Source organism: Salmo salar, chromosome ssa03 (genome assembly GCF_905237065.1).
Source record: "Salmo salar chromosome ssa03, Ssal_v3.1, whole genome shotgun sequence".
Lineage (NCBI taxonomy): Eukaryota > Metazoa > Chordata > Actinopteri > Salmoniformes > Salmonidae > Salmo > Salmo salar.
Genome location: NC_059444.1, coordinates 88,277,053 through 88,299,162, shown reverse-complemented (window position 1 = coordinate 88,299,162; position 22,110 = coordinate 88,277,053). Strand labels below are relative to the sequence as shown.

At 40.8% G+C, this 22,110-nt stretch overlaps 2 protein-coding genes and 2 long non-coding RNA genes across 4 annotated transcripts; 1 reads left to right on the top strand and 3 right to left on the bottom strand.

Annotated features, from left to right (window-relative positions):
- Positions 1–1,366: 1,366 nt before the first annotated feature.
- Positions 1,367–9,290, top strand: LOC106602064 (5-hydroxytryptamine receptor 3A). Its single transcript, XM_014194517.2, has 7 exons — positions 1,367–1,405; positions 1,494–1,600; positions 1,809–1,978; positions 6,687–6,808; positions 7,294–7,504; positions 7,886–8,035; positions 8,486–9,290. The coding sequence occupies exons 1-7, from the start codon at positions 1,400–1,402 to the stop codon at positions 8,740–8,742; spliced, it is 1,023 nt and encodes a 340-aa protein (XP_014049992.1). The 5' UTR covers positions 1,367–1,399; the 3' UTR covers positions 8,743–9,290.
- LOC123741738 (uncharacterized) lies at positions 6,307–8,505 on the bottom strand. The gene is made up of 3 exons (XR_006769267.1): positions 8,265–8,505; positions 7,857–8,007; positions 6,307–7,513 (listed from the first exon to the last, which is right to left on the bottom strand). It is a non-coding gene; the product is annotated as an uncharacterized lncRNA (long non-coding RNA).
- Positions 9,291–9,887: 597 nt separating the features above from the next.
- On the bottom strand, positions 9,888–11,879 carry LOC123741739 (uncharacterized). The gene is made up of 3 exons (XR_006769268.1): positions 11,783–11,879; positions 11,591–11,632; positions 9,888–10,003 (listed from the first exon to the last, which is right to left on the bottom strand). It is a non-coding gene; the product is annotated as an uncharacterized lncRNA (long non-coding RNA).
- Positions 11,880–15,989: 4,110 nt separating this feature from the next.
- On the bottom strand, positions 15,990–18,308 carry LOC106602065 (exocyst complex component 7). Its single transcript, XM_045715705.1, has 4 exons — positions 17,918–18,308; positions 17,211–17,363; positions 16,710–16,808; positions 15,990–16,449 (listed from the first exon to the last, which is right to left on the bottom strand). The coding sequence occupies exons 1-4, from the start codon at positions 18,020–18,022 to the stop codon at positions 16,240–16,242; spliced, it is 567 nt and encodes a 188-aa protein (XP_045571661.1). The 5' UTR covers positions 18,023–18,308; the 3' UTR covers positions 15,990–16,239.
- Between the last annotated feature and the right edge of the window lie 3,802 nt (positions 18,309–22,110).

Genomic DNA, 22,110 nt, shown 5'->3' with positions numbered 1-22,110 from the left:
ATCCAAATTAATGTCAATAGAAAAAAGATTACACAAACGCAAATGCAGCTACTTTGCTGTTATTCTGACTGCAGAGATTGACTGTGTTAGCCATAGCTTATTGGCTAACTAGCAAGAAAGGGACAAAAGTAATTAAGTAAAGTAATTAAGTAAAAATACTTTAAAGTACTACTTAAGTAGTTTTTTGCGGTATGTGTACTTTACTATTTCTATTTTTGAAAACGTCACCACATTCCTACAGAAAATACAAATAATAATGAAATAAAAACGTTTTACTCCATACATTTTCCCTGACACCCAAAAATACTCGTTATATGTTGAATGCTTAGCAACACAGGAAAATGTTCCAAGTCACTCACTTATCAAGTAAACATCCCTGCTGATCCCTACTGCCTCTGATCTGGCAGACTCACTAAACACAAATGCATCGTTTGTAAATTATGTCTTAGTGTTGGAGTGTACCGCTGGCTGTCCATACATTTTAAAAACAAAATGGTGCCATCTGCTTTGCTTAATATAAGGAATGTATTTATACTTTCACTTTTGATACTTAAGTATATTTTAGCAATTACATTGACTTTTGATACTTAAATATATTTAGAACCAAATACTTTTTTACTTTTACTCAAGTAGTATTTTACTGGGTGACTTCTTGAGTAAAAGTATAGTATAAAAGTAAAGTATACCTTAATAGAAAGTTACTCAAGTATGACAATTGAGTACTTTTTCCACCACTGCAAAAACGTTGCCAGCGAGCACAACAAATAGAACGAACAACTTGGTTGCGTCCATAAATATCCAACTAATCAAACAACTGGGTCTCTAGCAATCAAAAGATGAGAATGTATGAATTATCTTATAAAAAGAAAAGCATTAACGAAAAAATAGTATTTCTAGCAGTAAATGTGTGCTTTAGTATTTTCTCTGGCAACTGTGGGATAAACTCCTCAGTTCTGTACATTACCTTGGAAAAATAAACTGCAAAGGGACTTGACTCCGTGTCGGCCATTATTTCCAAGGTAATCATCTTCTTCTCTGATATAATGGCGGTCCGCAAACCAACATTAAAGGTGCATGCCGCCACCTACTGTGCTGGAGTGTGAGGTCAATCACGGTTTACAATATTTCTAAATCATCCTACCTAACTTAGTACTTCTGTGAAAAAAAAGAGCTCTACTAACTAATAATAGACCCTCCCCATCCCCAAAATCCCTTCCAAACCCCCCCAACCCCAATGACCCTACACTTCCATCTTTCCCTCTCTTCAACATACTTACAACAATATAACACATGCTCCCCCGTTTCTTTCCAAGGTAATGTACAGAACGTTGGCATTTATCCCTTATTATCTTCTAAATAGGACACAAAAGATCTCCGCTTCGAGAGTCATCTGCAAGTTATGCTGGTAAGTACACATACATAAATTCAGCGAGACATTCAAGTAAATGTGACATTTTGTAATACTACTCAGTATGATTGTTTCTAAACTACAGTCTTGGGAAGACCCTGACTTATCATGGGACACATCAGTCTATCATCATGATATGGTGGTCCTGCCTGTCAGCAAAATCTGGACTCCTGAACTCCATGTGACTAATGGGTGAGTCCACTTACAACAGAATACAATAACTTATGTCATATTGAATTTATTCTTGATTCCTTTTATAACATGATCTTCTAAATAGTGAGTGAAACATCTACAGAAATTAATTAGAGATACAGTATTTATTTTGTGGCCAAATGTTTAGTTGTGACAGTTTTAGTAGATCAATCCTCAGTTGTCTGTCCTCAACCTCTCATGTCTAAAGAGTGCAAACAACGATAAAGCACAGCAACAAGGATTTGCTGGTGCACAGCAACGGGACTATAGAGCACATGGTCATCATGAACACTGTGGTGGGCTGTGAGGTCAATCTGTACAATAACCCCTTCGCTTCAAATTTCTGCCCCATCGCCATCAATGTATGGGCACTTAAAGGTAAGTGCATCATTTCAATCCTCATTCTGTCTGCTAAACAGCTATTGCGCACTATTACTTACCAAAGATCTTATTAAAAACAAGATGTTACCAAAAACAACTAAAATGTAGTTGTTTTAATCTGTATAGCCTACTGCAATTCCGTATATGATGCAATTCAGTTTTTGTCATCTTTGGAGTTTTATATGCTCCCTGACTGTCCTCCCTACCAATGATGTACAGTGCCTTCAGAAAGTATTCATACACCTTGACTTATTCCACATTTTGTTGTTACAGCCTGAATTCAAAATGAATTAAACATATTGTTTCTCTCACCCATCTACACGCAATACCCCATAATGACAAAGTGAGAAAGTCTTTAGAAATGTTTGCATATTAATAAAAAATGAAATACAGAAATCGAATTTACATAATTATTCACACCCCTTTCCTATGACACTACAAATTGAGCTCAGGTGCATCCATCTTCCTTTGATCATCCTTGAGATGTCACTATCCACCTGTCTATGTAAGGTCCCATAGTTGACAGTGCATGTCAGAGCAGAAACTATACCATAAAGTCCTAGGAACTGTCCGTAGATCTCCGGGAATTGTGATGAGGCATATATCTGGGGAAGGGTATAAAATAATTTCTAGAGTGTTGAAAGTTTCCAAGAGCACAGTGGTCAACATCATTGGGAAATAAAAAATATATGGAACTACCCAGACTCTGCCTAGAGCTGGCTGTCAAATCAAACTGAGAAACCAGGCAAGAAGGACCTTGGTCAGGGAGGTAACCAAGAACTCAATGACCACTCTGACAGAACTACAGAGTTTCTTGGCTGAGATGGGAGAACCTGCCAGAAGCACAACAGTCTCTACAGCACTTCACCAATCTGGGATTTATAGGAGAGTGGCCAGACGGAAGCCACTCCTGAGAAAAAGGCACATGACAGCACGTCTGGAGTTTGCAAAAAGGCACATGAAAGACTCAAGAGAATAAGGCAAAAATATTCTGTGGTCTGATGAGACAAAAATTGAACTCTTTAGCCTGAATGCAAACCACTATGTCTGGAGAAAACCAGGCACAGCTCATCACCCTCTATCGCCATCCCTACCCTGTTGAGCAGCAGGGATTGAGAGACTGGTAAGGATAGAGAGAACATTGAATGGAGCCAAATGCATCCTTGATGAGCACCTGCTTCAGAGTGCAAACAACCTTAGACTGGGGGTGAATATTTACAGCCAAAACAACGATGGAATGGCTTCAGAACAAGAATATGAAAGTCCTTGAGTGGCCCAGTCAAAGCCCAGACTTGAATCTCATTGAAAAAAACGTAAATTGCTGTTCATCACCGCTCCCCATCTAACTTGAGAAAATCTGCAGGGAAAAATGGGAGAAAATCCCCAAAATTCAGATGTGTAACACATTTATTTTTTAGAATAAATCAAGGGGTATATCAACCCTGGATTGCTGATGCTATGTATTGGCCATTGAGAGGCTTTAAAGCCACTCCCCAGTAGGAGCAGTGCTCCATAGGAATGAATGTAATTATACAGTATTTCAATTAAATGTTTAAAGTACAAAATTACATGTATTTAAGTATTATTTTGTTGTTGTGGTGACAGTAACATTAGTAATCTCAAAAAAGTATACTTTAAAACTCCCCTAAAGTCGATGTCCACGACCCCGTGGAAATCGAATTAGCATAATAATCCCCATAAAAATCAGTACATTTAAAATAGATATGTTTTTCGTATGAAATGCGTTTCAATCCACTGCGCCTGCCGATATCGCCCTTCCGCATCTGCGATGAAAGGTGAAAGAGCTAGGGCGGTGTTTATCAGACCACGAGACATCCCGAAAATCGGTCTTCTCACAAAAATGTCTGTAGCGTCCATACCGTTTGGCCTACAAACATTTAAGATGAGACTCTCAGGAACATGACAGTTCTCTCCGTTTTGCTCTATGACCCCCACAACAGTCACAGGACTGGTCTGAAGTCAGTACAGCCGATATGCCAACTTCTGTCTGTAGCATCCGAACAGTTTGGGCTACACTATGACCCTTCTATGGAAAGGTCTCTCACGAACACGGAACACGAACACCCACATGCCTCACAAGACTAGTTTAAAGGTTTAAAAAAAAAATGTATGCAAGAATATATGGAGATAGTATTTAGCCCCTAAATTAAGGGGCTAAATACTATCTGTGTATCCATGTATGAAGCTGTTATTCAATATGTTTCTATGGAGTCTGTAAAATAATTAATGTGGCAAAGACAAATGTAGACATTAACAAATGCTTCCAAACAAAAATACAATGGTGGGGGGAGTGCCACGATGGAGGCACGGTGGTTCAACACAGCGCCCCCCCATCAGTCCTCTACTGGACAGTGTATATATACATCATTGTACCTGATAGTCCGTCCCTTCCAGGTTTGTGGTAACAGAGGTGTGTTTGGGCCGGTGCAGCATGCTGCAGACCCAATTGGCCTTTTGGGCTGGACACAGTGAATATTAGGGATGTAATGGTTCAAACATTTTGATTTGGTTCAGTCCTTGATTTTTGGCTCAATTTTCAGGAGGGAAAAAAACGACCATTATACCATCCTTTGTAAATGATAATAACGATGGACAATCTTTAATGTAGGCCTAAGTTATCTCCCAAATTAAATAAGGTAAATGAATACGTTAAGCACGAATAAGAATTATTTAACCTGTTATGGCTAGGGGGCAGTATTTTCACTGCTGGATAAAAAACGTACCCGATTTAATCTGGTTACCACTCCTACCCAGTAACTAGAATATGCATATACTTATTACATATGGATAGAAAACACCCTAAAGTTTCTAAAACTGTTTGAATGGTGTCTGTGAGTATAACAGAACTCATTTGGCAGGCAAAAACCTGACAAGGTTTCATGCAGGAAGTGGCCTGTCTGACAAGGTGTCGTTCTTCTTGTCTCTGTTTATTGAAGAGTGAGGATCTTAGCTGTCCCGTGACACTTCCTACGGCTGCCATAGGGTCTCAGAAGGCGGTAAAAAGCTGAATCGTGGCTTTGCAGGCTCTGGCTGAAAAAAAATTGCGCGTTTGGGTAGTGGCTGGTTACAGTACTGTGAGACTCAGGCTCGTGCCCGCGTCGACCGAAAGCTTTGTTTACTTTCCTCTGTTTAGCTAAAAGGAGATTCCCAGTCGGAATATTATCGCTTTTTACGAGAAAAATGGCATAAAAATGGATTTTAAACAGCGGTTGACATGCTTCGAAGTACGGTAATGGAATATTTAGATTTTTTTTGTCACGAATTGCGCCATGCGCACAACCCTGATTTACCATTTCAGATAGTGTCTGGGACGCACGAACAAAACGCCGCTATTCGGATATAACGATGGATTATTTTGGACCAAACCAACATTTGTTATTGAAGTAGCAGTCCTGGGAGTGCATTCTGACGAAGACAACAAAAGGTAATCAATCTTTTATAATAGTAAATCTGATATTGGTGAGTGCTAAACTTGCCGGGTGTCTAAATAGCTAGCCCGTGATGCCTGGGCTATGTACTTAGAATATTGCAAAATGTGCTTTCACCAAAAAGCTATTTTAAAATCGGACATATCGAGTGCATAGAAGAGTTCTGTATCTATAATTCTTAAAATAATTGTTATGCTTTTTGTGAACGTTTATCGTGAGTAATTTAGTAAATTCACCGGCAGTGTTCGGTGGGAATGCTAGTCACATGCTAGTCACATGCTAATGTAAAAAGCTGTTTTTTGATATAAATATGAACTTGATTGAACAAAACATGCATGTATTGTATAACATAATGTCCTAGGGTTGTCATCTGATGAAGATCATCAAAGGTTAGTGCTGCATTTAGCTGTCTTCTGGGTTTTTGTGACATTATATGCTAGCTTGAAAAATGGGTGTCTGATTATTTCTGGCTTGGTACTCTGCTGACATAATCTAATGTTTTGCTTTCGTTGTAAAGCCTTTTTGAAATCGGACAGTGTGGTTAGATAAAGGAGAGTCTTATCTTTAAAATGCTGTGAAATAGTCATATGTTTGAAAAATTGAAGTTTTTGTATTTTTGAGGAATTTGTAATTCGCGCCACGCCTATCATTGGATATTGGAGCAGGTGTTCCGCTAGCGGAACGTCTAGATGTAAGAGGATAAACAACATAACAAATGCAAGCTTTTATGTGTTGTATAGTTCAAGTCAGTAGAGCGAAATAGATACTGTGGTAAATGGTTTTAGCAGTATTGCATGACGATAGACATGAGAACTGGGGGTTATAAAAGTGCACCCGGTGGAAGACACGTGTTCTGAGCGGTATGAAACAGGAGGAGAGGAGTCAGTGTTTTATTAGTGTGCATGTTGAAAGCGGGAACACTTTAAAAATCTTCCAGATTCTTATTATTTGATTACTCCTGTAAGCTTTTTTTTTTACAACTTGATGTTAGATGGTTCCTCACCCTGAAAGTAGTCTATGGGCCAGGAGAAAGTGTATTCCATGGTTCAGTGTTCTCTGAACAACAACTACAAACTTTAGCCATCACTAACAAACAAAAAAAATCTATGGGAGTGATCGGGGCAATCGTGCAATTGTCAGCATTTCATGGCCAAATCAACTCCCTATTTAGTTTGATGTCAACTGATTTTTAGGGGTGTGAAGCTAAGGTATGATCTTTGAATGACTGAACTAGTATAAAATATCTGCATTTCCAGGATGTGGCATGTTCCTGAACTTTGGGGCTGTGAGCACAACTAGTGCAAACCGTGGGGACTGGCTAACCGAGAACGTGAAACTCGATGCTAAAGGAGGCAGAGATGATCGCAACTATCTATGGGTTAGTGAGTGCTCCGGGTGATTTCAGTAGTTTTTTTATGAGACATGTAAAGATACTTTACTCTTCCTATTTTTAAGGGCAGAGCTTAAACATTTACACAGAAAAAATACAATACACTTAAATAAAAATTTATCTGATATTTTCATAAGTATTGTTCCGTTGAGATAAATACACATCCCAGGCTATCTACTGTGTAGATCCACCTACATGCCACAATTCCAAATTAATTAAAAAGATTTGCAGTCCAAATTTGCAGTGCGTTTCTTTTCCCATTTATTTGGGGTTAAGGCATAGTTGGATCTGCAAACCGATGGTGAAGGATGTGGACTCATTGACACAAGGCTTCTTTTGAGTTCTGAAAACATCTGACAAAGTCTGATTTTGGAATGTAATGCGCTTTCAATTTTAAACAAATGCTATACGTTTAGATGCAAGAACTCGAAAAACAAATGATTTCAGTCTGGCCTACCCATCTGTCTTCACAGGTGTCGCTGAAAATGCGGTCCGAAAACCCGTTTATGTCCCTGGTCCTGCCCAGTATACTGATCATTGTGGCTGATGTGGTGAGCTTCGCCCTGCCGCTGGGAGGGGCCGAGCGTATCTCATTCAAGGTTACACTGGTTCTCAGCTTCATCATGTTCCTCATCATCCTCAACGACCTACTGCCTGGAGGAGGCCAGTGCAGCCCCATCATCCGTGAGTGTCCTGTGTGTAATGCACCAGAATGAAACAGCATTTTGTTACAACGGGTGTGTATGTAACAGAGTTAAGAATGCTCCATAAGCTTATTTCACAGCTAGCTTGAAATGTCGCCAAGGGAGCTATCAAATTTGATATTTTTCTGTAGCTCAATTGTTTGGTATGTGGTCAAGGACGGTCACGTGTTTGGGAGCAGTGATCCTGAACAGCAACAGTGATCCGTTGTGAGCAGAGGTTCACTATTTCCAGCCCGGTATGTTACAGGACAGTAAAGGAAGCTATACTGTTAGCAGCACACTGATGTCGGTTTCGTGTACACAGTACCTCTCTGCCACCATATAACACTCACACATCTCTCTCTGTCGTTGTTCTCCATAGGGAAGCACTTCTGTTTCTGTTTGGTCATCCTGGTGTTGAGCACGTTGCAGTCTATGGTGCTCACACGTCTGGCTAAGTGTGGTACTCTCCGGCCCTGCAGCCTCTCCAAGTCCAAAGACTTGCTGCTTAAAGACACAGACAATGAAGAGGGTAAACCTTTTCATTCTTCTGTCATCTCAATTACCCACAGAGCAAAATATATTTTTATGGTTGCCAAAGAAGACATTAACAAAACATCCTTATACAATCAGCTATAACCTGACCATGACGTGATAATGATGTTATTGCAACCAGTTTTACTGGGTACCCCATAAATTACTTTCATCACCATAAACTAGTCAAGTTGTATTTTATTGATGCACAACCTTTTCATTCTTACCCTTTAGCTGCAGTTAAAGCATGCAGTTGACGTCTTTCCCAGAATATTTTCTTGTTACGATTTGTCTTGCGTGTACGCTGGTCTGGCCAGCTAGTACATTTGATCTTTAATCTGTCACAGAAAACTGTCATTTTACAAAAATGTCAATCATTTTTACATCTTTATTTAATCATGTTATAAATAATAGGTTATCCTTTTTTCTCTCATTTACTGTTGTCTAGAATCCAAGTCTGGTATTACTGTCATCAAACTGAATGCCTCAGAGGAAGAGAATACACCCTTCCAGGAGGTGGTGAAGTTTCTCAACAAAATGGCTGCACAAGACCAGAAAAAAGCAAGACGCCATCGCTTTGCCAACAAAGTGGACTTGATCTGTTTCTGTATCTATCTCACCGTCCTCATTATTTACTCATTCATCATTTTATGTTTCTCCTTTGGTTCTCGATGTGAGATCGACCAATTAGATTTCTGGTCATAAATTCTTTATTTGCATTTAACAACCATATTTCAATAAATATTGGTGTGTTTGGGTCTTCAGAAATTTTGCAAGCACTAACAAAAAGCTAGTTTTTTGAGTTTCTGGGTGTAATAAATGTTTATTCTTAAGTAGAGCTTTAAAAATATTTATTTAAACATGTTTAGAACTAGCCAGTCATGTGGAATAATACATTTAGCAATTAGGACTCTAATGAATACATGTAATGGGGACTGAAGCACTATAATCCCCAGAATAGAGCCCTAGAACTCTAATGAATACATGTAATGGGGACTGTAGCTGTAGTATTAGTAGTGTGGAAACAAATCAACAGTGTGTTATTTCCTATAGAGGCAGTGTGAAGGCCTTATATTATCTCCTAACTAAGCAGGTTCTCAACCTCAGGCTGAGATATCAAATAGTTTCACGATCATCTCCTCCACCTGCGCTGGGCTGTATTTGTGGTATCTCTCAGGGTGTTTGGAGAAATCAGCATGGTCACATCTGTATAAAGTAAAGGTAAAGGACCATAATAAAGGAATATCAGGGTACCAGTGTTCTGTATGAAATTCTTACTGCATATCACTATTGAACAGTGGTGAATAAAAAAACACGTCTTGTACATAGAGACCAAACATACATGGTACATCCCAGTTTCACCTACACTATTTGAAAAGCATCACTTATTCAACCACCTTATGTGTGCTGCATTCCAAATGGACCCCCTATTCCCTTGCCGATCTAAGAGGATTGGATAGGTAGAAGCAACACGACAACATGTTCACCAGGCCAATCAGAAGGCATTACCATAATGCTTGTATCCATCCAATCCGCTCAGATCTACAGGAGTGGTTGGGGAGTAGGGGCTAGGGAATAGGGGCTGGTGAATAGGGTCTAGTGAATATGGAGTAAGGGCTAGGGAGTAGGGGCTTGAGAATAGGGGCTAGAGAGTAAGAGCTAGGGAATAGTGAGTAAGGGCTAGGGAGTAAGGGCTAGAGAGTAAGAGCTAGAAAATAGTAAGGGCTAGGGAGTAGGGGATAGGGAATAGGGAGTAAGAGCGAGAGAATAGGGGCTATGAAGTAAGAGCCAATTCTGAATTCAGCAGCAGTCTCCAGTAATAAGCTCCATGATATGCCATGACTTCCCTCAGCAGAAAGGCTGTGTAGGCCTTGGACACCATCTCTCTCTGGGCCTGACAGATGGACTGGCGCTGCTCTCTGTCTGGGATGGCCCACGCCTTCTGAGCCTTTATTGTTGTGTTAGTCTATGGAAGGGGGTGAGAACCATGAGCCTCCTAGGTTTTGTACTGAAGTCAATGTAGCCAGAGGAAGACAGAAACTAGCTGTCCTCCGGCTACACCATGTTTTTTAATTTTATTTCACCTTTATTTAACCAGGTAGGCAAGTTGAGAACAAGTTCTCATTTACAACTGCGACCTGGCCAAGATAAAGCAAAGCAGTTCGACACAAACAACAACACAGAGTTACACATGGAGTAAAACAAACATACAGTCAATAATACAGTAGAAAAATAAGTCTATATACAAAGTGAGCAAATGAGGTGAGATAAGGGAGGTAAAGGCAACAAATAGGCCATGGTGGCAAAGTAAATACAATATAGCAATTAAAACACTGGAATGGTAGATTGGAGTATGAATAAGGGTTGTTGTGTAGAGATGTCACATGGTACTGATTAGGCCTGGGAATTGCCAGGGGCCTCACGATACCATATTATCACGATACTTAGGTGCCAATATGTTATGTATTACGATTCTCATGATTCTATATGTATTGTGATTCTCATGATTCTATTTGTATTGTGATTCTCACAATTGTCATGATTCTATATGTATTGTGATTCTCATGATTCTATATGTATTGTGATTCTCATGATTCTATATGTATTGTGATTCTCATGATTCTATATGTATTGTGATTCTCATGATTCTATGTGTATTGTGATTCTCATGATTCTATGTGTATTGTGATTCTCATGATTCTATATGTATTGTGATTCTCAAGATTCTATATGTATTGTGATTCTCATGATTCTATATGTATTGCTATTCGATACTGTGATTTTATTGCGATTCGATGTTCCAAACATATTGCTCACCATATGTCTGCTGCAGAGAGACGAGAGAGATACATGAGAAAAATAGTTTTGATCAGTCATGGAAATAAAAAAGTGCTGAAAACAAATTGTTTCCCTAATAAATTGGCGCCTTATTTAAAATGAAGATGGAGAACAAGCTATGAAGGACAAATACTGGAGTTTTGATGCAAGTACAGCCAACTAGCACAAATATAATATTGCGATATTGTCACGGTTGTCGTATGATGAAGAAGCGGACCAAAGCGCAGCGTGTGTATCGTTCCACATTTTCTTTATTAAACTGTGAAACTATGCAATACATACAAAATAAACTAAAGAACAAAAACAACAAACGTGACGAAGAGGTTAAACATACACTAACTCAAAAACAATCTCCCACAAACCCAGGTGGGAAAAACACCTACTTAAGTATGATCTCCAATTAGAGACAACGATGACCAGCTGCCTCTAATTGGAGATCATCCCAAACAAAAACCCAACATAGAAATACAAAACTAGAACATCACAACATAGAAAATCTAAACTAGAAGAAAAAAAACTGTCACGCCCTGACCTACTCTACCATAGAAAATAACAGCTTTCTATGGTCAGGACGTGACAGATATTGTCAAAACGATACAATATGATATATCGTCAAAGATAATATCTCGATATGTATCTGTATCAACCCCCCCCCATCACTAGTACTGACACAGATCCTTCAGGTACATGGAGGAATCTGGCCTCCTTGTCTTACCTTGAACTTGTCTTTAATCACCTGACAGTCTTTTTCTTTCAACTGAAGCCCGATGGTGATGACATATGAAGAATAGAAAAGGTGTGATTAGGTTTGAATAAAACAACAAGCAAATCCACTTAAAGGTAGATAGTGTAATATGAGAAATATCCTTTTTAATTTAATATACAGTATCAAAACATATACCCTCACCTTGTCACCTGGCTTAAAGGTGGGCAGATTCTTTTCAGTCAGGCACTCGGTCACCTTCAACCAACTGCAACACACAAGCAGCACACATTCACTGCACAGGTCAGTAATGTTCAGTAGCATAATCATTCATTGGACTGCCCACAAGTCTGGAACCAACAAGCCTGAACAGCTTATACCCCCCCCCCAAGCCATAAGACTGCTAAATAGTTAACCAATAGGTACAAGGACTATCTGCATTGGCCCTTTTTGCATGAACTCTTTTGACTTATCGGATACACTGCTGTTACTGTTTATTCTCTACCTCAATTACATCGTACCCCTGCACATCGACTTGTTACCCCACATATATAGCCAAGTTATCGTTACTCATTGTGGATTTATTCCTCGTGTTATTATTTTTCTATTATTTCTCTCAGCAGTGTTGGAAAGGGCCCGCAAGTAAACATTTCACTGTTCATCTACACCTGTTGTTTACGAAGCATGTAACAAATACAATTGTATTTGAGTTGTAGCATAAGATACTTGATTTACTGTAGCATTGTCCCCGTGTGAAGTAATGGTAACACTTCACTTAAAGCCTGCAGGTATCATGTATTATGATGCAGTTATAATGCCGGTATCATGCATTGTGGTGCAGTTATAATGCAGGTATCATCAAATCAAATCCAAATCATATCTTATTTGTCACATACACATGGTTAGCAGATGTTAATGCGAGTGTAGCGAAATGCTTGTGCTTCTAGTTCCGACAATGCAGTAATATCCAACGCGTAATCTAACCTAACAATTTCACAACAATTACCTTATACACACACACAACTGTAAAGGAATGAATAAGAATATGCACATAAAAATATATGAATGAGTGATGGTATAGAACGGCATAGGCAAGATGCAGTAGATGGTATAGAGTACAGTGTATACATATGAGATGAGTAATGTAGGGTATGTAAACATTATATGAAGTGGCATTATTTAAAGTGGCTAGTGATACATTTATTACATCAAATTAGTTAGGTAGTTTGGTAGTTTGCCCCCGGTGATGCGTTGTGCAGACATCACTACCCTCTGGAGAGCCTTACAGTTGTGGGCGGAGCAGTTGCCGTACCAGGCGGTGATACAGCCCGACAGGATGCTCTCGATTGTGCATCTGTAAAAGTTAGTGAGTGTTTTTGGTGACAAGCCACATTTCTTAAGCCTCCTGAGGTTGAAGAGGAGCTGCTGCGCCTTCTTCACTACGCTGTCTGTGTGGGTGGACCTTTTCACTTTGTCCGTGATGCGTACGCCGATGAACTTAAAACTTTCCACCCTCACTACTGTCCCATCGATGTGGATAGGGGGGTACTCCCTCTGCTGTTTCCTGAAGTCCACGATCATCTCCTTTGTTTTGTTGACGTTGAGTGTGAGGTTATTTTCCTGACACCACACTCCGAGGGCCCTTACCTCCTCCCTGTAGGCCGTCTCGTCGTTGTTGGTGATCAAGCCTACCACTGTAGTGTCGTCTGCAAACTTGATGATTGAGTTGGAGGCGTGCATGGCCACGCAGTCGTGGGTGAACAGGGAGTACAGGAGAGGGCTGAGAATGCACCCTTGTGGGGCCCCAGTGTTGAGGATCAGTGGAGTGGAGATGTTGTTTCCTACCCTCACCACCTGGGGGTGGCCCGTCAGGAAGTCCAGGACCCAGTTGCACAGGGCGGGGTCGAGACCCAGGGTCTCGAGCTTAATGACGAGTTTGGAGGGTACTATGGTGTTAAATGCTGAGCTGTAGTCGATGAACAGCATTCTCACATAGGTATTCCTCTTGTCCAGATGGGTTAGGGCAGTGTGCAGTGTGATTGCGTCGTCTGTGGACCTATTTAGGCGGTAAGCAAATTGGAGTGGGTCTAGGGTGTCAGGTAGGGTGGAGGTGATATGGTCCTTGACTAGTCTCTCAAAGCACTTCATGATGACGGAAGTGAGTGCTACGGGGCGGTATAATGATGCAGTTATAATTCATTATGATGCCGTTATAATGCATTGTGATGCAGTTACAATCTATTATAACACTTGTCATGAGCATGTATGACCACCGTATAATCTATATTATAATATTGTAAACCTAGGCAACAAACATGAGCTGGTAGATTAGTCAAATTCCCCCCTCTTCAGTGTGGGTTGACTCAAAACATTACATTTCGAAGGGAAAGCAAGTGCCAGGATCTCACGGGAAATATGGGTGTTTTTAAAATATTAAAAAGTTGACAATATTAGCAGCATATCCAGAGACCGAAAAGCTGAACAGATTAATATAATTTTGAGGAGGAAGTTGCATTTGATGATTTAAAATGATTTACCGGCCGTAAGGGCAGTATGTTAACCTGGTTACCAATCTGTTCCTGTCATCAAACATGTTTTAGCAATGACAGTGAGTACGAAGAGTGGAATGTTAGCAGAAAAGGCTGTGGATTTCAGGCTAGCAGGAGGCAGCTAGTCTCTTCTAATAATGCATAATGATCAGGACTAATGTTAGATTCCATCACTCCCTTCTTCCTCCTCTGGATTCCTGGTCCCTCACCTGTGCTGGTACGCCCGCTTCTGTTGCTCAATCAGTTCCCTGTACTCAACCTCTGGATCCCTGCCGCTGGTTTTAACCACTTCAAACAGAGATGACCTGCAGGTGGATGTCCCTGTCATAACTAGTCTGCCACCCCTGTGAGCTGTGACAAATTCACTTACAACCCTGAACTAAAGTACATGGAAAGTCAAAATGTAGGTCACTTTGAGTGATCATTATGTTGTGTAGGCCTAGTTAATATCTCAACCTTAGGGATCTCTAATGTCTCAAATAAAGATTTATTATAATAAACAAGGACTGTCCTGGAACACGTTCTGGTAAACTTCATGACCGGAGTCGTATTAAATGTTTTGTAACTGAAAAATAACATTTGCGTTTCTCATTTCTTAAGTCCAGGTGGTCCCTTCCCTCCCTGTTTTCTTCCATTTATTGCCTAATGAACATGACCCTGTTCATTAATGTGCCAGGTCCTAATGCCAGACTCAAGCTAACACACACTTTGGAAATGTACAAAGAGAGGGCCTACATCTTCATTGACTTGAGGATGTAGTTGTAGTTGTTGAGGAGGAAGATGGCCCCGAGAGCGTGGTCCTCGTACACCTTGGCCTTACTCTGTAGGTTGTACTGAAGATGCTCAAGCACTTCACCTGGAGAAGGGAAATCATAAACCTCATGTAAAACCACATAGCCACCACATGGGGGCAGTCAAGACACTTGAACTAAACACCAAGTGCATTTTTTTTGCCAATATGGGACCTCTAGTATCGAATTGACTTTCTTTGGAGCCAAAAGCCAGAAGCCAGCATATTGCCTTAGCCTAAAGGCGTCTGCATGCTTCCCAGCCGAAACAGTTCGGAGGAGTTTGTGCATATATTACGACAACATTTTGTGACGTTTTCCTTCATTTTGTACTTCGGTAAGGGTTTTTTCAGTTGTTCGGGCACACATTTTTTTCTTGAGGCAAGCCGAAGTTGGTAGCCGAAGTCTTTGCCCCTTCGTCGGTGATTGGTCAACAGTAGGGATTCTTCAGTAAAGTCTTTGTTGGCATTCAATGAGAGACGACTCGTTTTTATGCACATTTCTTCATTGAGAAACACTGCACCAAACATATTAGTTAGATGTAAAGTTGCCCGACTAAGATCTCTGCAAAAACTTCTAAATTAATGACAGAATTCTTTAGTTATTTTAGATTAATTCTGACTATTTGAGGAAGTTTAAACTGGCTACGGTGTCTCAAATGGACAAACAGTACTATTGACGCTTTTTTCTCGTTTTTCAAGCGAAGGTCTTTTAAGGGAGTATGCGAGCACACTCGACTTCGGCTAGCCGCCAGCTGAACTGAAGCATGCGGACGCCTTAAGACCCAACGGTTCAGCGTCTTGCCCTTGTCAAAGGTGTCATTCTGGATATTAGACACAGCCATGTTGAACACTCACAGACATAAGGACTCAGTGCTCTCTGACTATCATTCCCCTTGGACTCCTGACTGTCTGATGGCTGTTCCTCTGATTCATCTGCATCTGGTGAACAAAACAGTTCTATATCTACACTGCACATCTCAATGAGGAAAAACCAACCATCTAATAACCATCTAGTTTTGTAATCGAAAACTCAATCTAATAAACAAAGAGAAAGACTCTGTACCAGTGTCGTGTTGAATGTCCACCTGAACACTACGGGACACCTCCATAGTTACTGTGTCACTGTCTACATCATGAGGATAAAGGATGGACCGAACAGCATCTGCAAAGGACAGCAACTGCTGCAGGAATAGAATGGTCTGGAGACAGTAAGAGAACAATTAACATATTACACATCTTTAGTTAGGTCAGTTAAAATTGGATAAAAAATAAAAATACAACTTTATTCTACATTTAGTGAGAAACTGACATGTGTCTTCTGTCTAGTATCCCATGATACTACAATATAAGGAAATAAACACCCTCTGGAACAAAACACCCTTGTCCTTACTCAGTAAGCACATCAGCATTACTGATTCACTTAATTGAATGGAAACTGATGGACATGAAACATCAGAAAAGAGAGTTGTTACATTGCTGTTGAATTCATGAACCGTTCCATCCTTGGACATACTCTCCCTATCAGGGTTGCTCTGTGAGAGAAAGGGGAAATGACAGTTTGGGGTTGAGTTTCTCAAAGCTTCCAGATCATTTTACATCATAGGAATGTATGCAATCATGGCCCAAAAAATTATCTCAGTGCTATGAAGCTTTTGGGAAACTCACCGGGTTGTCTGTCTGATTAAATAATATTATTACAACGATCCAGTCAGAGGTTCCCTTGCTGGATGATGAAATGTTTTATATAAGTCCTTCCAACTAAAACAATCTTTGAATGGTTAGAATGTCGTACCTTGACTTGAGCAGAAAAATCCTTCAGTGCTCTGACTGCCAGGGTCTTCATAGATGTAATGAGTTTGGAAAGCTTGGCCAAGGTGCTGCTTGTTGTGCACTGACAGGCAATATGAAACATGACATCACACAGTCAGCCATAATAATACATTTCCCTCAGTATACTGACCCAAATTCCAGACAATTCAGGAACACTGAAATTCCAATTCTCTTCAATGCTTATCAAGGGGTTAACTTTCTGAATTGACTGGAATTGAAATAGAATTTACCCCAACCCTGACCATGACCCCCCCCTGACCCCACCTCTGAGCATGACCCCAACCAAGACCCCCCTGACCATTACAACCCCTGACCCCCTGACCATGACCCCCCCTGACCCCACCTCTGAGCATGACCCCAACCCTGACCCCAACCAAGACCCCCCTGACCATGACACCCCCTGAGCACACAACAATAGAGACAAAGCTCAACTTTAAACTGTCCTCTCAGGATTATATGGCACCTTTAGTAATGTGTTAAACTCTTTGTCCTCCTCCAGGAGGCGGCCCAGGACAGGTAACATGGCGACGAGGGCTGTGTAGTCGTGACGTGAACAGGCTCGTCTGACAGAGGACACAATGTTCTCCCCATTCTGGATCAGCTGGTTCAGAGCCACCTGAAGGAAATAAGATTACAATTACAAATTAGAACAACTTTATTGTCCACGCAATGTGGACATTTGTCTTCGGCTTCACCACATAAAACCAGACATTAAACACCCTCATGCGCACATCATTCTCAAGACCATTAAATCAACTCATAAACAAAGTACAAAAGTGCTGCAGTGCAAGATTATGTACATAACATGTACATAACATGTACACATGTATATAATGACATCATTGGTCTAAAACTAGAATCATCATCAAGATACCTTACAGTAAAACTAGAATCATCAAGATACCTTACAGCCAGGGAGTCCAAATAGATCCACATCACCGCGGTAGTGTAAGATGTAGAACCATGTGTATATATAACCATGATGGTTATACACCTGTAATGATCTCCATTATGAAGAGCTCCCCATATTAAATGCTTGTTTGTTTTGTGTATCATCTGGCCACTGTGAAGCCTTATAATAGCCAAAAGCAAATGTCCACATTTGTGTAGACATTGACAATAAAGTTGTAATATTTTATTCATCACATTTTAATATCCTTCACTTCTGACCTGGATGAGAGTTTCAAAGGTATTGGAGCAGTTCAGAGGGAAGACTTTGGACACCATGGTGTATTCACTCTTGGCCAGGGACAAGAAGGCTGTGACGCAGGCCATGTAGGTCTCAATCTCAATGTTTAATATGCTGTCCCGCCCTAGTGACAAGACAGGAGTGAAAGGGTGAATGCCATGGAAATATCATGAACATTATATATCATCTTTCTATAGTTTAATGAAACCTTTATTTAACCAGGGAGTACCTTGATATAAAGAGTCCTTTATTTAACCAGGAAGTACTTTGATATAAGAAATCTAGGGTAATTTTTTTGGGAAACCTGGATCTATAGCATGCTTAGTAATATGTTCACAAAAAAAATGTGCAAACAGAAAAGCATCCCCTGTAACTGTGTCTACAGTGGCTTGTGAAAGTATTCACCCCCTTGGCATTTCTCCTACTTTGTTGCCTTACAACCTGGAATTAAAATGGATTTTTGGGGAGTTTGTATCATTTGATTTATACAACATGCCTACCACTTTGAAGATGCAAAATATTTTTTATTGTGAAACAAACAAGAAATAAGACAAAAAAACTGAAAACTTGAGCATGCATAACTATTCATCCCCCCAAAGTCAATACTTTGTAGAGCCACCTTTTGCAGCAATTACAGCTGCAAGTCTCTTGGGGTAGGTCTCTCTCTTGGCACATCTAGCCACTGGGATTTTTGCCCATTCTTCAAGGCAAACTGCTCCAGCTCCTTCAAGTTGGATGGGTTCTGCTGGTGTATGGCAATCTTTAATTCACACCACAGATTCTCAATTGGATTGAGGTCTGGGCTTTGACTAGGCAATTCCAAGACATTTAAATGTTTCCCCTTAAATCACTTGAGTGTTGCTTTAGCAGTATGCTTAGGGTCATTCTCCTGCTGGAAGGTGAACCTCCGTCCCAGTCAAATCTCTGGAAGACTGAAACAGGTTTCCCTCAAGTGTAACGGCTGTCGTAGAGAGGGGACCAAAGCGCAACGTGTTGAGTGCTCATAATGACTTTTTATTTTAACACAGAACACTAAAGAAAATAACAAAACCGAAAACGATCAGCTCACAGTTCTGTCTGGTACATAGACTAAACAGAATACAACTACCCACAAACACAGGTGGAAAAAAACCCTACTTAAGTATGATCTCCAATTAGAGACAACGAGGACCAGCTGCCTCTAATTGGAGATCACCCCCCCCCAAAAAAAATAACATAGAAATAAAAAACTAGAACTAAACATAGATATAGAAAACATAGAAAAGCACAAAACCCCCTGTCACGCCCTGCCTACTCTACCATAGAAAATAACATCTTACAATGGTCAGGACGTGACAGTACCTACCTACCCCCCCTAAAAAACAAAAAAAGGGAGGGTAGGGTGGGTAACACCTGTTTATGGCGGCTCTAGTGCAGTCCACATAACCTTATCCTCCAGCAGAGGAGGCGGCTCCGGTTCGGGGCGTAACCCCCGCTGATCCCTCTGCTTTAGTACCACCGGACTGGGGACCGTCGCTGGAGGCTCCGGACTGGGGACCGTCGCTGGAGGCCTAGTGCGTGGAGCCGGGACAGGTGGCACCAGACTGGTGTTCACGCATTTCAGGGCGAATGCGAGGAGCAGGCACAGGACGTACCAGGCTGTTGAGACGTACTGGAGACCTGGTGTGTATAGCCGGTATCACTTGTTCCGGAACTTCCACACACTTCTCAGGACGAGTACGGGAAGCTGACTCAGGTGGCACCAAACTGACGACACGTTCATTTGGGAAAAACTCATGCGTCCTCCACCAACTCTCCCATTTCTCCCTTCTCCAAATTCTCTCTCTTCTCCCGGATTGTCTCTGGTTTACGCCTCGGCTCCGCCGACTGCTCCATGTGCTCCCCTCCCCAACATTTTCTTTGGGTTTCTGTAGCCTCTCGTGCCTCCCCGGCAGGCTTCTATATCTGTCCAATACTTGGCCCCAAGTCCAGTTTATCCTCTCTAGCCTCTCCTCCAGAGACCAGGTATCCATCTCCTCCCGAGCACGCTGCTTGATCCAGTTGTGGTGGGCAGTTCTGTAATGGCTGTCGTAGAGAGGGGACCAAAGCGCAACGTGTTGAGTGCTCATAATTACTTTTTATTTTAACACAGAACACGAAAGAAAATAACAAAAGCGAAAACGATCAGCTCACAGTTCTGTCAGGTACATAGATTAAACAGAATACAACTACCCACAAACACAGGTGGAAAAAAACCCTACTTAAGTATGATCTCCAATTAGAAACAACGAGGACCAGCTGCCTCTAATTAGAGATCCCAAAAAAACAACATAGAAATAGAAAACTAGAACTAAACATAGAAAAACACAAAACACCCCCGTCACACCCTGACCTACTCTACCATAGAAAATAACATCTTACTATGGTCAGGACGTGATATCAAGAATTTCCCTGTATTTAGAGCCATCCATCATTCCTTAAATTCTGACCAGTTTCCCAGTCCCTGCCGATGAAAAACGGTGGTGTTCTCGGGGTGATGAGAGGTGTTGGGTTTGTGCCAGACATAGCGTTTTCCTTGATGGCCAAAAAGCAAAATTTTGGTCTCATCTGACCAGAGTACCTCCTTCCATATGTTTGGGGAGTCTCCCACATGCCTTTTGGCGAACACCAAACGTGTTTGCTTATTTTTTTTCTTTAACCTCTTAACGCACGCCAAGGATAGGGGGCGCTACAGCGAGTTTTGAAAAAAATACGTGCCCATTTTAAACGGCCTCCTACTCAAACTCAGAAGCTAGGATATGCATATAATTAGTAGATGTGGATAGAAAACACCCTAAAACTGTTTGAATGGTGTCTGTGAGTATAACAGAACTCATATGGCAGTCAAAACCCCGAGACAGATCCTAACAGGAAGTGGAAATCTGATTTGCGGACTCACCTTCAGCACTTTGCCTATAAAACAAACCGTGAGTTAGGATTCATTGAGCACTTCCTAAGGCTTCCACTGGATGTCCCCAGTCTTTACAAAGTGGTTTGAGTCTTCTATGGTACAAACTGACCGAATGAGAGGCTGTGGATCTTGGTCACAGGGGGAGGGCCATTACCATTATGACGCGGGTGCCCTTGGCTACCCTCCTCTTTCGAAACGTTTAGAAAGACAATGCAATTGTCCCCCTTGAATATTATTGAAGCTCTGGTTGAAAAAGGCCCTAAAGATTTATGTTATACAACGTTTGACATGTTTGAACGAACTTAATCTTGAGCGCCTCGTCCCGTAAGCGGGATCAACATCCAGCGAAAAACTCCTAGTGACATTAGCATAACAAAATGTAATATATATATTTTTTTCAAATATAGGACTGTCTCATATCGTTTTATAGATACACCTCTCCTGAATCGACCCACGTCGTCCGATTTCAAAAAGGTTTTACAGGAAAAGCAAAACATTAGCAACATAGCAATTTTCCGACCAACCACATGCATCACAAATAACCAAAAAACAGCTAAATGCAGCACTAACCTTTTACAAACTTCATCAGATGACACACCTAGGACATCATGTTCCACAATGCATGCATTATTTTGTTCAATAAAGTTCATATTTATATATAAAAACAGCATTTTACATCGGCACCTGACGTTGACTAACTATTTTCCCTCAAATGCATCCCGGGAAACAGTTCTACAATTTACTAAATTACTATTCGAAAACATTTTTAAAATGTAATATTGTCATTCCAAGATTTATAGATGAATATCTCTTGAAAGCACCTGTCATACCAGATTTAAAAATAACTTTACTGGGTAATCACACTTTGCGATAAAAGGGGATGCGATACTCAGAAAATTAGCTGGTAAACCAAGCTCGGCGCCATCTTGGAACAATCGCATATCACATCTAATCTTGTATACTATTGTCAATAATCCCTTATCTTTAGTTGTCTTCATCAGAAAGCACTTCCAGGAATCCCAGGTCCACAACAAATGTATTTTCGGTCGAAAAAGTCCATCCTTTATGTTCCATTAGCTTGCTGTTGTTAGCGCGTCTGAAGGCTGTATCCAAATGCTCCGTCGGGCGCGGGACAGCAATTTCGAAAATAACTTTTCTCCCCCATTTAGGTTCGTTCAAACATGTCAAACGTTGTATAACATAAATCTTCAGGGCCTGTTTCAACAAGAGAGCCAATAAGATTCG